This window comes from Panthera onca, chromosome C1, assembly GCF_046562875.1.
Source record: "Panthera onca isolate mPanOnc1 chromosome C1, mPanOnc1 haplotype 2, whole genome shotgun sequence".
In the NCBI taxonomy this organism is placed as follows: Eukaryota; Metazoa; Chordata; class Mammalia; order Carnivora; family Felidae; genus Panthera; species Panthera onca.
The window spans coordinates 133,215,970-133,232,202 of NC_138346.1; the positions used below are offsets into that span (position 1 = coordinate 133,215,970).

General features: G+C 34.5%; 1 protein-coding gene across 4 annotated transcripts in view; it reads right to left on the reverse strand.

Annotated features, from left to right (window-relative positions):
- Positions 1 to 16,233, reverse strand: part of RNPC3 (RNA binding region (RNP1, RRM) containing 3) — a 36,228-nt gene that overhangs the window by 15,191 nt on the left and 4,804 nt on the right. For 3 of the 4 annotated variants that reach the window (XR_009608023.3, XR_009608022.3, XM_060625961.3), the window contains exons 3-12: positions 15,191 to 15,309; positions 13,884 to 13,967; positions 13,104 to 13,215; positions 11,723 to 11,791; positions 9,918 to 10,060; positions 6,382 to 6,504; positions 5,207 to 5,358; positions 1,663 to 1,824; positions 282 to 376; positions 135 to 193 (exon numbers count right to left, since the gene is read on the reverse strand). Coding sequence is in view for 2 of the 4 variants with exons in the window: in XM_060625961.3 (XP_060481944.1) it covers positions 135 to 193; positions 282 to 376; positions 1,663 to 1,824; positions 5,207 to 5,358; positions 6,382 to 6,504; positions 9,918 to 10,060; positions 11,723 to 11,791; positions 13,104 to 13,215; positions 13,884 to 13,967; positions 15,191 to 15,309 (1,118 nt within the window). In the remaining 2 variants the exon portion in view is untranslated. The remainder of the gene's footprint in view (positions 1 to 134; positions 194 to 281; positions 377 to 1,662; positions 1,825 to 5,206; positions 5,359 to 6,381; positions 6,505 to 9,917; positions 10,061 to 11,722; positions 11,792 to 13,103; positions 13,216 to 13,883; positions 13,968 to 15,190; positions 15,310 to 16,233) is intronic. The other variant, XM_078451608.2, reaches the window with a different exon arrangement.

Genomic DNA, 16,233 nt, shown 5'->3' on the forward strand with positions numbered 1-16,233 from the left:
GCCCATTTACAAAGAAGTTTGCTGACTACAGCTTTAGATATCTAAAACTTATGCAACAGGGAAAATGCTGGGATAAAAAGGGGTTAATTTGTAACAGATAAAATAAAAAAATTTAAGAATATGCTTCCACTTACATTATCCGTTGTGTTTCTGAAGAAAAGTCAACGTATCTCCCAAAAATAAACTTAAGGTCCTAGAATTTTAATAAGAAAAAGACAAATAAGAAGGTTCAGGGGAAAAAAAAGGTAAAATAAAAAGCCAATTTATAAATTTCAACTTACCTTTTCTTGAACATGTTTAGCTAAATTCTTTACGTAAATTCTACAGTTTGGTTCACCAGGTTCATAACTTCTGAAAACTGAAAGTGTTTCCATTTCTTATTTAAAAGGAAAACAAAACAATATAAAATTAGTATTTTTTCATTAATTTTTTTCAAAGAAAAACCATAATAATACAAATGTTAAATAGATGAAAAAAGCATATGAAATTGTCAAAACTATAGCCATTAATAGCAGTATTATTAACAAAAATACCCACTAAAAATGTGAGTTGATAATATGAAAATAAATTTAAGAACTTCAGGCATCTAGGGGCACTGGGTGGCTCAGTCAGTTAAGCATCTGACTTTGGCTCAGGTCATGATCTCACAGTTTGTGAGTTCGAGCCCCACGTGGGGCTCTGTGCTGACAGCTTTGAGCCTGGAGCCTGCTTCAGATTCTGGGTCTTCCTCTCTGCCCCTCCCCCCACTTATGCTCTATGTCTCTCTGTCTCTCAAAAATAAATCAACATTAAAAAAAAAAAAAAAAAAAAAAAAAAAAAAGAACTTCAGGCATCTAGAATAACCAAAACTTATCCAATAAAATATTATTGAGGCTCCTTTATGATGTTACTTTATTAAAAAGACTGAAGCAATTTAATGTTATCAACCATTTGTGTCACTGTTTTGCTTAAAGTCAATTTCCCAAACCACCAGGCACAAACACAGTCAAATGTAAGTATTAATTTAGTCAAACCTGACAATCAAGTATTTCATACACACTGTGGCTTCTGAATCCCTATACAGTTACTCCTATTAAGTGTCAATTATCAGTTCCTAACAACTGACATTCTATGCAAAAATGCTAGTTGGAGGGTTATTTCCCATTATTATGGAAAAAATTATAACATGCTACACGTCAATTAAAACCCCTAATTTCCTAAAATGTAGTAAAACAGGAAAAATTCTTTAGAAATAAAAAACTATCATGTTAGGAAATAAAATCCATAAACACAGACTTTAATCACTACAAAATTGAAACTTTTTTTTTAAAACAAACAACTGCTTTGCATGCATCTCAGACACAATATTGTGATGATATATCTACTGTATTTGGAATATAGAACTACAAATTATGGGCCACTTGATTTTTTTAAATGTCATATGAAAGTTTTAGGAATGAAAACAAAAATTTTTTCCAATTATATATAGACTGAAAACACTGTATTGAGAGACACTTTCCTCCCTACCGAATATGGGTATTAAAAATCAAAAAAAGTGATTAAAAACATTAACTGGAAAGATGTTTTGAAGGATATGCCTTAAATATGGTAAAGAACATGAAAAGTTTTGTTTCTGAAGCATCAAAGAAATGGAATGAGCACTGGTTTATTTCACAAAATTACCTTCTCTAGAAATTCTGCCTTTTTCCAACTCCCTTCTAGAAATACACTCTGATGGCATTTCATCACAGTCTTCTTTAATCTCCTCTGTGATGTTCAAATTAGGTTTGGGGAAGATTTTTCCAAATCCTACATTGGGTGCATCACCCTCAGTAGCAGGTAAATCTACAAGTTAACGTTAACAACAGCAATTAAAAATTCCCTCCCTTCAAACAGGTTTTGTTTTCCATTTTAAGGTATCTTCTGGCACTAAAACTCTATAGTGTTTTTCTCAATGCTTTAGAACTTTTCTGTAGGCAAACTTTTTCTGTAAATGTTCAAATAGCAAATATTTTAGGCTTTGCAGACCATATGGTTTTTATCATGGCTATTAAACTCTGTCACTGTAACATGAAACAGACACAGACAAAAGCTAAACAGTCAAATGGTTGCTTTGTGTTGTTACCTGTAAGGGCCTGCAAAGTGGAAAGAAACTGAATTTATTTTCAAGGAATTTAGTTTGAGGTGCCAGAGGGGATAGCTGATTAAATGTGGTGAGCAAGATAAGCAGAAACGTGTGTTGGAGGGGAGGGGGTGTCAACAGTATTTTGTTTAACCTACCCACTCTGAACTATGAATAATTACATGAAAGAAATCTGCAATTCATTAAATAAATTACATAACTATCAAAGGCATTCTGTAATGGCATGTGGTCATTCAAGATTATACAATGCATTTGATGACTTCATAATGCTACATCAGAATATTAGAAAACAACCATCAAAGATTATTAAAAGATTAAGATCAGAACATCTGCTGAAATCATAAGACACTTTCATTCGAAGTTACCAAAAAAACTTCATTAAACCTCTCCCCACTCTCCCACCAAAAAAAAAAGTCAATCCTACTCTTGAATCCTGCAAGAAGTACAGAAAAACAAGTAATCATACTTAAGAGATTACTGACTAGGAAAATTAAAAAACACTGCAATTTTAAAAAATTTTTTGAATGTTTATTTATTTTTGAGAGAGAAAGAACAAACAAGCAGGGAGGGGCAGAGAGAGAGGGAGACACGAAATCTGAAGCAGGCTCCAGGCTCTAAGCTATCAGCACAAAGCCCAATGTGGGGCTTGAACTCACAAACTGCAAGGTCATGACCTGAACTGTTGAAGTCTAACACTTAACAAACTGACCTATCCAGGTGCCCCAACATGGCAAATTTTAAATTTTATATAGCAACATTAAAGATTTCATTTACAAAACATGAATTTTACCTTCAGCAAAAATTAAACTGGTATGGGAAGGATAGGGTTAGGGTTAAACGTTCACTAGAAAAATTCTAGTCATACTACCAAAAAACTAAAAAGCTATGTAAATAGTGCAAAGAATATGCCATATTTAGAATTATAAAAGTTTGTACGTAATGTTGAAAAATTGTTGTACAAACAGATCTCCTGTGGCCTGAAAGCATCAATAAGAAAAAAAAACTTTAAGACTGCTTCTACTAGTACTTCAACATTACTACTTGCACTGATGTAGAATGGGAAGACTATTACCCTCTCATACAGGTCTAAACCTTTGAGAAAATTAAACTTAAAAACTAAAAATATTGCATGTAAGGGTGACTAACATGAAACAAGAAAGAAAAATATACAAAAAGAAAAATATAGGGGTGTCTGGGTGGCTCAGTCAGTTAAGCATTGGGCTCTTGATCTTGGTTCAGATCATGATCTCAGTTTGTGGGTTTGAGTCTTGAATCGGGCTCTACGCTGATGGCATAAGAACCTGCTTGGGATTCTCTTTCTCCCTCTCTCTGTGTCCCTCCCCTGGTTGGGCTCACTCTCTCTCTCTCTCTAAATAAACAAACATATACACACACACACACACATACATATATAAGCAAAAAAGGAGCTATCTGTGCTCTACCTACTGTTCATTTATTAAACAACAATAGCTAATATTTAGACATTTAGACCAGGCCAAGCAGTTTACTTGGATCATCTTGGTTGTTTCTCACAATATTTATTATCTCCTCTTCTGTGATGGGCACTGTGCTCTGGGGCCAGGGTACTGTACATGCTGCCTCTCTGGTGGAGATTATGGTCAGATGGCTGACACAAGCCCAACCCTAATGCCAGCAGGGCCAGGACAAGAGTACAGATGGAGGCATCATACCATTCTCTTAAAAAAAAAAAAAAAAAAAAAAAAAAAAAGAAGAAGAAAAAAAAGGTAATGCCTTCTCACTAACCATGAGAAAGGACTTAAAAGCAGTTTTTCCACTCACTTTCTAACAGTTATTGGAACTCTGATCATATATTCACATAAGTGCTCAAAAACACATGTGCAAAAATTTATGTTCCAGTGGTTTCTCAAATAGTAAACAGAAACAACCTCAACTTCTACCAACAGAGCATGGTTAAATAAAGATTGATGAAGGGCACTTGGGTGGCTCGGTCAGTTGAGCATCCAACTTTGGCTCAGGTCATGATCTCACAGTTCGTGGGCTCAAGCCCTGCATCAGGCTCTGTGCTGACAGCTCAGAGCCTGGAGCCTGCTTCGGATTCTGTGTGTCTCTCTCTCTGCCTCTCCCTCACTCATGCTCTCTCTCTCTCTCCCTGTCTCAAAAATATACAAACATTAAAAAAAAATAAAAATAAAGATTAATGCAACTAGACTATGTAGTATTATGCAACCATAAAACAAAATAAGGTATATATTTTATGTTCTAATACAGTAAGCCACTCCCACTAGATTTTAAACTCCAAGAGGTCAGAGACGATGCCTAACTTGTCTTTTAGTGCCGAGCAAAGTCTGCTATGCTCTACACTTTCAATAAGTCAATAGTAAGTGAATGGCAAATACATAAAACATGATGCCCATTTAAAAAAAAAGAAAACGTGTTTACACATGTGTAGGATAAGGTCTGAAGAATAACTATATTCTACATTATTAACAATGGCTGTCTCTATGGAGTAAGACAGGGCACAGTGGGGTTTGAGGTATTAACTCTTAAAATGTTACTTTATATGTTTATTTTCTATAAGCTCGTATTATTTCCAAAATTAAAAAACAAGATTAAAAAAAAAGGAATGTCATTATAATATCAAATTAATGCCTGAAGTAAGCAGAAAAAGTATCTGTAATGTTAATAATCTTTAAACTTAACACCATCTTAGTAAACAATCTTCCATGTCTTTTGGATAAAAAAAAAAAATATTTACATGAAATCTACAACAGACACAATAGTCACATAGCTTGTTTCCTAATCAATAATACAACATCACATCTAACAATGAAAACATAAGTCAACAGAAGAAACTTTTCCATTGTATTTTTAGTGTAAACATCAGCAAAAACCAGACTAAATTTCACCCCATAGTTCATTACTAGCAAAAGACAACAGTGATGGTCTCATCATTAAGGACTAATTTTGATTACAGGAAAAAGTTCAAAATGGATAGTATTTCATGATATTAAGGAAGTCTGCATATTTCAAATATTTAATTCTAACACAAAAAGCAGATTAAGAATTTTTACATAGCATATTAAAGAACTAGAATATGCTTACCATAATTTTGTTCTTCACAATTTTGTTCTTTTTCTAGATCTTTCTTAAATGCAGATGGCATGTCAGTAGATATATGAAATTCAATTTTCTTATTACCTACAGGTTGTGGTTGGTCAAATACATCCGAAGGTAACAACACTGGATGTAAACTGCTGTTTATAAACAGTGACAGCATTACTTTGTAATTGCAAATAAAATCCTGAGTAAAACTTCATTTCATATTTACCATAACAATGATAAAGTGCTCATAATACTATAAGCATTACACAAAGTAACTTCCACTTAATACTTCAATAAATCCTAACAAATTTTCTAATATGAGTATTATTAAATTCCTAGTTAGACAAGGAGATTGACATTAAGGGATATCACTCATTAGATGATACAGTACTTGGGGACTACTGATTCCAAACTTGAGGATATTTACCAATACACAAAGAAGTTCATTCTATGTTTAATATACACATTTTTATGTACTGTATTCTATATGCTGTACAATAAAGCTATACTGTCCAACAGAATTTCCACTAGCCAAACATGTGGCTAATGAGCACTTGAAATATTGCTTTCCAAATTAAAATATAAGCATATAAAATACACACAAGAATATAGCAACTTTGTACAAAAAAATGTTGAATGTCAATAATTGTTTATATTAATTATAAGCTAAAATAATATTTTGGATATTATGGGATAAATAAAATATACTATCAAAATTAATTTCATCTGCATCTTTTTACTCCTTTAATGTGGCTATTGGAAAACTGAATTTGGTTCACATGACTTATCTTTAGTTATTTGTGCTGCTATAGAGATTAAAAGCATGGGACTGTGGTATCAAGACATACATAGGTAAGAAACATACATCATATTTATACTTAATATGAAACTTTAAAAAAATAAGACTCATTCCTTTCAAATGGAAAAAAGATTTTTAGCAAACTCTCTATGAAGTTACTTACAAGTTCAAGGGAAATTATATTGTAGAATAGCTAAAAAAAAAAAAAACTAAAATTGCAATTAATGATAATTTTATCTAAGATATTAAAATGCATAGAATTCCATGGCAAACAGGCAAGTAAAATATCTGCCATAATTGTTTTTAAATGACATGAGTTAAGCAAGTAGACAAAGTACACAGAAAATGCTTATTTCATAACCCAAAACAAAATTACCTGTGTGCAGTAGATGGTGTTTTCAACATATCCTTTATTTTTTGCTTTTTTCTAACATGGTGCTGCTTTATTGTTTTTGGTCTTTTGGGCTGAAGATTTGCTAGTTCCATTAGTTTGGTCATTCTACATTAGGGAAAGAAAAATAAAAACAAAAAATTCCTCATGTAGGCGCATATAATATAAATTAAGCTAGAAGTATAAATGACATATTCTAGTAAATTAGGATTTACGTAGCATAAGTATAGTCTGTTTTTTTAAATTTTTTTCATGTTTATTTTTAAAAGAGACAGAGTGCGAGTGGGGGAATGGCAGAGAGAGCGCGACACAGAATCCGAAGCAGGCTCCAGGCTCCATGCTGTCAGCACAGAACTCAATGTGGGGCTCAAACTCATGAACCGCCAAGATCATGACCTGAGCTGAAGTCGGACACTCAACAAACTGAGTCACCCAGGGCCCCATTAAGTACAGTTTCTAAGCCATCAATTAAGATAATAATTTAAAATAAGCTCATATTCTAAATTTCCTTGGTCAACTTTCATCTTACTTTAAAGGAATTGGAAATTTACTTAGTTTCAATTTATCTCTAAAAGATATGTTTTAGTATAAAAATTATTAGTTGTTCAAATAAAATGACTACACCTGATGCCAAACAGTTAAAACAAGATACAGTAATACAACAACTTATGTAACTTTTCTCTTTCCTTGACTGACTTTTCTTCTAATTAAAGATAGCCTAAACTGAAGTATTTTTATTTTAAAGCATTTTGTGTATAATTGTTGCACATGAATCATTACACAAACAAGATAAGTTACTTGAGAACAATGTTTTCAAATACAGTACTATACTCTGAAGTAGTTTATAAATAACTATCAAGGTGTAACAATTGATACATTGTATGTAGTTTATCTTCATTGTGAGTGTGAATAATATTTAGAAAAGATCTTGCCTAGCCTTTTTTGTATCTTCCACAGGATCGGACATGGTGTTTCCACAGAGCACAAGCTCAAAAACCACTAGTCATAGATAGCTCTATATCTATAGTTACATTTGTGAAATTTGGAAGCAAAATAAACATGCACACAAAATTCAAGAAAAGAGAATTAAGTCGTTAACATAAGCTTTAAATCTAAGTGAGGAAAAATGTAAACTTATGCTATGTAAACATAAAGCCTCTTAACAATCATAGTTTACCCAAAATTTTATGAATAAATCTAGTAATACAAAAACATGCCTCTGTTCACAAACTGCTCAAAGTACACTAAGCCTCTACAACAATGCCAGGCATAAGTTAGGTAGGTAATCAACAAATATTTGCTGAATGAACAGTACAGGTTTTTGTTTTTCCTTTTTTTTTTTTTTAATTTCCAGAAGATACTAGAAAAGCAGAAACCAGAGACTGTTTCTCATTACTCAAGATGAATTACTTAGAGAATTCCTCACTATATCCCTAAATGAAAACCTAAATAAAACAACAGAGTTTTCACCAGTTTGCATAATTTTTACAAAGAAAGTAAAATTTACAGAGGTTATGGAATTAACACAAGGCAACACTCTATGCTGTTCTTTATTCAGTAACAAGTTAAAGTTATAGTCTATCAAGAGCTGTCAGCTTTCCTAAAATGTCTCTATTGAAGACACTCTAGTCACCCCATTTATGTAGTTTTGGCTCCACCTACACTTTGATTTTAACTATTTCTCTTGAAAGAATATATATATTGAGCCACTACTTAAGTGAACACTGACTCAATAATAGTGAAATTCTTACTGATTATTTGTAAATATTGCCTAGATTCTCTGCTTGGGTTTTGACTCCTGTCAAGCATTCCTGTATCTGACTTCTGTACACAGTTACCTAAGATTCCCAACCTATGGGGTACCTGGCTGGCTCAGTTGGTGTGCTCCACGTTTGGTGTAGAGATTACTTAAATATAAAAAATCTTAGGGGCACCTGGATGGTTCAGTTGATTGACCATCCAACTCTTGATTTTGGCTCAAGTCATGATCTCATGGTTCCTGAGTTCAAGCCCCGTGTCAGGCTCCACACTCAAGTGTGGAGCATGCCTGGGATTCTCTCCTTCCCTCTCTCTCTCTCTCTGCCCCTCCCACACTTGGTCTTTCTCTCTCAAAACAATTAAACTTTAAAAATAAATAAATAATCTTAAAAATAAATAAAAATCTTAAAAAACAAGAAAAAAAAAAAAAAGATTCCCATCATGTGCACATACTAGTCTGCTGGAGGAGGGATTGGCCAATTAACAGCCTTAGGACCAAATTCAGCCAGCTACCTGTTTTTGTAAACAGAAAGTTGTGCTGGAACACAACAAAATCTGCTCATTTAGGTTTGTCTATGGCTACTTTCCTACTATAACAGAACTCTCTAGCCCTATACAGAAAATGTTTAGCAATTCCTATTCTAGGCTATGCTATGGATTGTACACCTGGACATTGTTAACAACTTACTGCTTTTCACCAGAATCTTTAAATAAAATATATGTAGGCTGTCAAGAACAACCAATAAATTCATCTGCATTAGTAACTATGAATGGCTTTGCATAAATCCCTCAGAAATGCTCTGGAAATACTCAGAGGTGAATAAAATTCACGGAATAAGCTGAAAAAATATGAATACAATCTATTCTTATTCTTGTTATTCGAGAGAGTTATGTTTTATAAAGTGTCCCCTCTGCCAAAAAAAGTCTCCACAAAGAATTAGTGAATAATGAATGAATCAATGCCCCTAGGGGAAAGTCAGGATTAGTTTCCTGCAAGCCTATTCTCTAACATTTCACCAACTGATCTATAAACACCTTGTTTTATGTGTTTCTGGTTTAAGGGCACCTTATTTTAAATATGGTTGACTCATTAACACTGAACTCACAGTCAACAGCACTACAGCTCCAACCTGAACAAGGTTTATCTAATGTGTTTTTTCCATCAGGCACATCACAGCCTCCTTGATCTTGTAAACATTAGACAGAACTACAACACTATGGTTGGAGACCGCTTTAAACAGCAAAATCACCAACAAACAGCATAAAAATGTGAAAAGATTAGTATTAAATAGACCATGAAAAGGATACCTGTTAACAGTATGGGAGCAGAATGTCACCCTGTTATACCTCATCTGGGAATACACATGTCAAGCAACTCAAATTTTTCATCATTGCACCATGCCCACATTGCCAAAAGACCATAAAAGCCCTATCTATAAGTAATGATTTGGGGGTTACAAATAAATTTTAGCAGGTAGGCACATTCACAAATAAGCAATCCACAAATAATGAGGATCAATTGTACTTTATAGTATCATAATCGTCAATCTAAAAAATCACTCATAATCCAAAAATTTTTCCTTAGGTCTTAATATATAGTCCCAGGTCTTAATCTGTACCTAATATGCATGGTCAAGAGTTGGAGGGTTGGGGACAAATTCTAATCACCCCAAATTACGAACAATTATAGGCAAAATTTAATAAGAGCAAGTGAATCATTCTGTTTCTTCAAATCTAAACAAATCTTATTTGATATTACAAACCTCTGTCGGTCTTCATCATCACTACTTTCATATTCTGATTCTTTACTTGATAATTCCTCCTCCTCATCTGGCAAAGGAGGTTCCTCTGGTGGCTGAGGAGATGCAGGTGGAAGAGGTGCATGTAATGGCACATAGTCTTCATACTAATTAAAAGAAAAAACAAAAAGACTACAGCAATCTATGATATTTATAGAACAGAAAAACCATTTCCATCCAGACACATTATTCTCAGATCTCTTTCCCTCACGATATTCTTTTACACATGCAACACTGAGTAACACCTGCTACAGAAGATGGCTAATTGATCACAAAACTTGTTTCTTCCTCCTTCACACCTAGCTGGACTAAATTTCCAAACCTCCTACAGTTAGATTTCACCATACAATAGTTTTAACCAACAAAATGCTAGCATTAAAAAAAAAAAAAAAAAATCCACCCATAATCCTCTCTTCCTTCTTGATCTGCAAGATGTATGGTAATACCCTCATTGATATGGGAATGCACGTAATGAAGTTATGTCTTTTGAATGATTCAGTAGAGTACAACACCATTCTGTCCATTTTGGGATGGACTTAACATGCATAAGAAATAAATTATACTGTGTTAAGTGACTAAGATTTGAGTTTTATGTTAACAGTGGTTAGCCTAATCTTTGTTTATTTTTTATTTTGAGAGAGAGAAAGAGTGTGCATGTGAGCTTGTGGGGCTGAGAGGCAGAGGGAGAGAGAGAATCCCAAGCAGACTCCATGCTCTCAGCAAAGAGCCTGATACAGGGCTCAATCCCACAAACAACGAGATCATGACCTGAGCCAAAATCAAGAGTTGGACACCTAACCAACTGAGCTGAGCCCCCATGCACCCAACAGTTAGCCTAATCTTAACTAATAATCCTGTAATGTGCCAGGCATTGAGATGTTGGGATTACAAAATATTATCAAGGTTAATAGTATAGACATTAGAAAAGTAGCCAATATGCAATACATAGTAGAAAAGCAAATGTTCTACTTAAATGTTAGGATTCAAAATAATTTCTCAGTGCTACTGTCTAAACAAATACTAAGAGTACTACACCAAAATAGAAACTAGAATTATTCAACAGCAGACACAGATGATCTAAATTACTGATAGGTTTGCACAGTAAATTCTAATAAAAATTATTAGCAACATTTCTTGTCTTTTGCAAATGAAGTTCTATATGCAGTAAAACCAGAAACAATGGAAATTTTCATAATTGTTGAATGTAATTATTTTATAAAATGGCAGAATGTTCTGGATCAGAGGACTGAACAACAACACTGGCAGCAGACGATGGCCTCTAGGGAGCCAATGGCTGGCTCAGTAGGTAGAGCATGCCACTCTTTTTGTTTTTTTGTTAGTAGGCTTCACTCCTAGCATGGGGCCCAACACAGGGCTTACACTCATGGCCTTAGAGATCAAGACCTGAGCTGAGATGAAGAGTTAGACACTTAACTAAGACACCCAAGCACCCCAAGCATGCGACTAGATCTCAAGGGCATGAGTCCAAGCCCCACGATGTAGAGCTTACTTAATTTAAAAAAATGTTTAAAAAAAAAAAAAAGATATCACAGAAATGATGGCCTCTATTACCAAATGCATCTCTTTCATGTTCTGGCTTTTTTCCACTTTTAATTATTCATTTGACTAATGTTCTATTAACTTTGTATTTGTCCCTTATTTTCAATGCACATTAGAGGTTACTGGAACAATATTTGTGAACTTGATCCTAAATAATCCCACCTCAGAAGAGATGTTGTAAATCTTTAAAATTCTAAGAGATTTCTTACCATGGGAGGTCGCGCAGTAATTGGTCCAAAAGGTGTGGGCAAATTCATTTTATTCATAAGATGAAGAACCTTAAAGCAGAAACACATTTAAAATCATATAATAAAATGACAATTCAACTCACAACTCTTTTTTTTTTTTACATTTATTTATTTTTGATAGAGAGAAACAGAGCACAAGTGGGGGAGAGGCAGAGAGAGAAGGAGACACAGAATCCAAAGCAGGCTCCAGGCTCTGAGCTGTCAGCACAGAGCCCAACGCGGGGCTCGAACCCACAAACCGTGAGATCATGACCTGAGCCGAAGTTGGATGCTTAACCAACTGGGCCACCTAGGCACCCGATTCAACTCACATCTTATATTTTATGTAATTTAAAACTTTGCAATAACACTCCTGATTTAGTGCAAAGGCTGGCCACCTCTTGCCTTATCCCAGAACAGGGATAATACCAGGTGCTGGTATATCTCAGAAGATTAGCCTTCCTGAAATGTTTGTCAATTCTACAAATACTATTATTCTCATTATTAAAAATGTCATGTTCTTGCAATGTGAATGCTATCAAAATGTTATGTCTTTCCCCTTAATTATTGTAGAATTATGAAACAGAAGGTACAATAAAGAAAATAAATATCATCTACATTTTGTACCTCAAAGTATCTTACTACTATCAATACTTTCAAGCATTTGCTTAAGGGTCTACTATGCCTTTTTCTTTAAGAAAGAATATCTACATTAAAAGTGTATGCTTAAGTAACAAAAATTACCAGAAATTATATTTCCCAAATTACATTGTGTTTATTAGTATTATTAATAGTAAGCATATTACTATGTTTATACCACAGTTTAGAAAAACTTCTACTTGAATCCAGTAACACTTCATTACCTTTTGCAATGGACTGAACCTCCACCCATATACATATACTGAATCCTAACACTCAGTGTGATGGATGGTCTTAGAAGGTAGGGCCTTTGGGAAGTAATTAGGTCATAAGGGTAGACTCCCATGAATGGGATTAGTATCCCTTATAAAACGGACCCGAGAGACCTCTCTCACCTTTTTTCGGCAAGGTGAGGATCCAAAGAGAAAACAGCCATCTGCATCCCAGGAAAGGGCCCTTACCAGAACTTAACCTTGCGGGCACCCTAATCTCAGAGTTCCAATCCCCAGCACTGTGAGAAATAATTTTCTGTTTATAAGCCAGTGAGTCTACAGTACTTGGTTATAGCAACCCAAACTAAGACACCCTTAATTACTATAATACATTGCATGTTGGAATTAGTCTGATTAATACTATTATGAAAAGTATAAAAATTAGCATGGAGAATAATTATCAAGTCATTTAAGCATTTACTTTGAGGAAAGTTACGTTTCATTCTACTTACCTGTACATAGAACTTAGGCACACTTGCCAAAGCATTTACTATGTTTGCTAGGATTGTGCTTGAAGGTGGTGGGTACATATACTTGAGACATGAATTCAGGGGAAAAGTCAGCCTAAAAAAAATATTTAAAATGTTTATCATGTTTTAGCAAATTTCATATCAATAACTCACTTTTAGGTAACATACAAAATTGCTCACATAATTCAGTACTTTTAGATTTACCTTGTTCCTAATAATCCCAAACAAGTACATTTAAAAAGAAACTTGCTTTCTGACTGCACTAAAAAAAGGTATTTCTTACCAGAGCTTATCTTATAGCTCTGAACATTTTTTTTTATGTTCATTTATTTTTAAGAGAGAGAGAAAGAGTGTGAGAAGGGGATGGGCAGAGAGAGAGGGAGACACAGAATCTGAAGCAGGCTCCAGGCTCTGAGCTATCAGCACAGAGCCTGACGCGGGGCTCTAACTCATGAGCTGTGAGATCATGACCTAAGCCAAAGTTGGATGCTTAACTGAGCCACCCAGGTGCCCTTATAGCTCTTAACATTTTAATGGTCCCAAATTCAGTGACAAACTCTAACTGCTGAAAATGTTCAATCAACATGTTAAAAATATACATGACAGATAATAAAATATCCTGTAGAACATCTTATTTGCAATACAGGCACGCACACGTGCGCGCGCGCGCACGCACACACGCACACGCGCACACACACACACACACACACACACTCTGAATGACAAAACTGAAAAAACAAGACACTAACAAAAAATACTAACCCATGGTTTGGTGCAATCCCATTTTCTATGGTTAAACAACCAAGTTCTTTCTTTTCTTTATCATCTTCCACAGGATCATCAGATCTAAAAAATACAGAATCAAAGTTGATCTTATGTTTAGAAATAGAGTAAAAAAACTACATACAGAAAAGACATATTACCTTTTCAAACATGGTACTGTATTACGAAAATAGTTCCATAATAAATAAAACTTCCAACCATTTCTCAAACAAATAGCAAAAGAAAGGTAAATAGTAATCAACATTAGTAAACGTCCTTCTCTATCCTAGACATTATACAAGGCACACATTTTCATTTAGTCTTTTTACTCTTCAATGAAACCCTATGAAGATGGTATGACAAATCTCATTGACAAAACATACAAAAAAACAGCAACAAAAAGCAAAAAAAAATACCCCTGGAGTTCACAGGGTATACAATAGTGGTACTCAAATTTCTTAACATGTATCAATATCACTTAAAGAGTTTGTTACAATTCAGACTGCTGGGCTTTATCTTCCCCTTCCTACCCTTCCCCCCACCAAATTTCAAATTCAGTAGGACTAGGGTAAGGCCCAAGAATCTGTATTTCTTTTTTCATTAATGTTTATTTATTTTGAGAGAGAGAGAGAGAGAGAGAGAAAGAGCGAGAGTGAGCAGAGGAGTGGCAGAGAGAGGGAGACAGAGAATCCCAACCAGGCTCTGTGTTGACAGATAATAAACACAGGGCTCAATCTCAGGAATAGTGAGATCATGACCTGAGCTGAAATCAAGAGCTGGATGGATGCTTAAATGAGCCACCAGGCACCCCAAGAATCTGAGGTGCAGATGATGCAGCTGGTCCAGGGAGTACTCTGAGAACCACTAGTGCAAAGCAAATTTATAAGTTTTATAACTACAAAGAGTTACAGTTGGGAACTAAATACAAGTCTTTGATTTCAAAGGCCATGCCTTTTCATGACACCCTGCTATCTGTAATACAAGGACTTATACTAGTTTTATTCCTCCACTTAAAATTGAAGTCTAGTTATATTCCTCCACTTAAAATTGATTACTTTTCCTCCACTTAAAATTGATTACTTTTCACCCTACCCTCTTCTCACTTCACACTGATTAAATTCTTAATATTAAATCAACACTGAAGATTCCTAATGCACAATTAAGAACAAACATAAATATAATATACTAGATTCAAGAGATGTATCATTTATTATCTGAAATCATTTACTTGCTAGTCTGAAGACAACCCAATAGAAACACAATTGATTAAAAACACTTTAAAATTTTAGGAAAACCTATCTACATACCTTTTCTTTTTTTCAGGGTCTGAAGAGGGACATGGGGAATGAACTCGATCTTGTTCTTTTGCAAATTCAACAACTAAAGTATGACCCAAAAGTTTCAGCTGATGTAGTCTTGTCAATGCCTTCAGTTGGAAAAGCAAGAGTAAAATATTTTATAATTCCACCAAAAATTATTTGTTAGAGAACATCTATATAATAACTTACACATGTTCTTTGTTAATGCTGTTAATATTTCCTTGGCTATTTCTTACCCATTTCTAATGTCAGGCTGGTTAGCCTTTGTCGTTTATTAAGGGACTGCTTCCTATCACTTACCAAAACTAAAATCTGCTGAAATCCAAATCTGCCTATACCTAGGCATCTGAAAAGGTTAGAAAAACAAACACAATCAGCCTGGACTCACTTTAAATTCATGACCACAACCACAAATCTGGAGTGGAACTTAATGATGCCATACATATCTCATTTTTAGTTCATTTTTTCTACTAATTTCTAAGACTATTTTGTACTTTCTCCTGGTTCCTCAACCCTCACAACATTCCTTTCCCATTCTTTACCTTAGGATTTTGCTTCCTACTTTGGGAAAACTGAAACAACTATACGAGAACTTCAGATTCCCACCATAACTCCCATCTACCAGCATATGCATCTACATATTCTACCTTCTGCTATAATGTATTAACTAGTCATGTTTTTAATCTCAATCCAGTTGCTTGACTTGTATACTAAATCCCACCCTCCCATCTACTCAAGAGTCTCTCTTCTGCTCCCTGAAACTGTATGGGAAGTCTTCTTTAATTTTCTGTCCTCTACTAAATCGTCCATATTAGCACACAAATATGCTTCTATTTCTCCCATCCTAATTTGTTTTTCTTCATCCATTGATCCCACTTTGCTCTTCTCCCCTCCTTTAATTACTGTTGCAGTAAAACTCCTTAAGAATTACCTAAGCCCTTTACCTAAAATTCCTTTGCTCCCATCCAGTCACCAACTCAGTCCACTGGCACTGCTTAGCAAAGACAACAAATTCTGTACTGCCAAGCCAA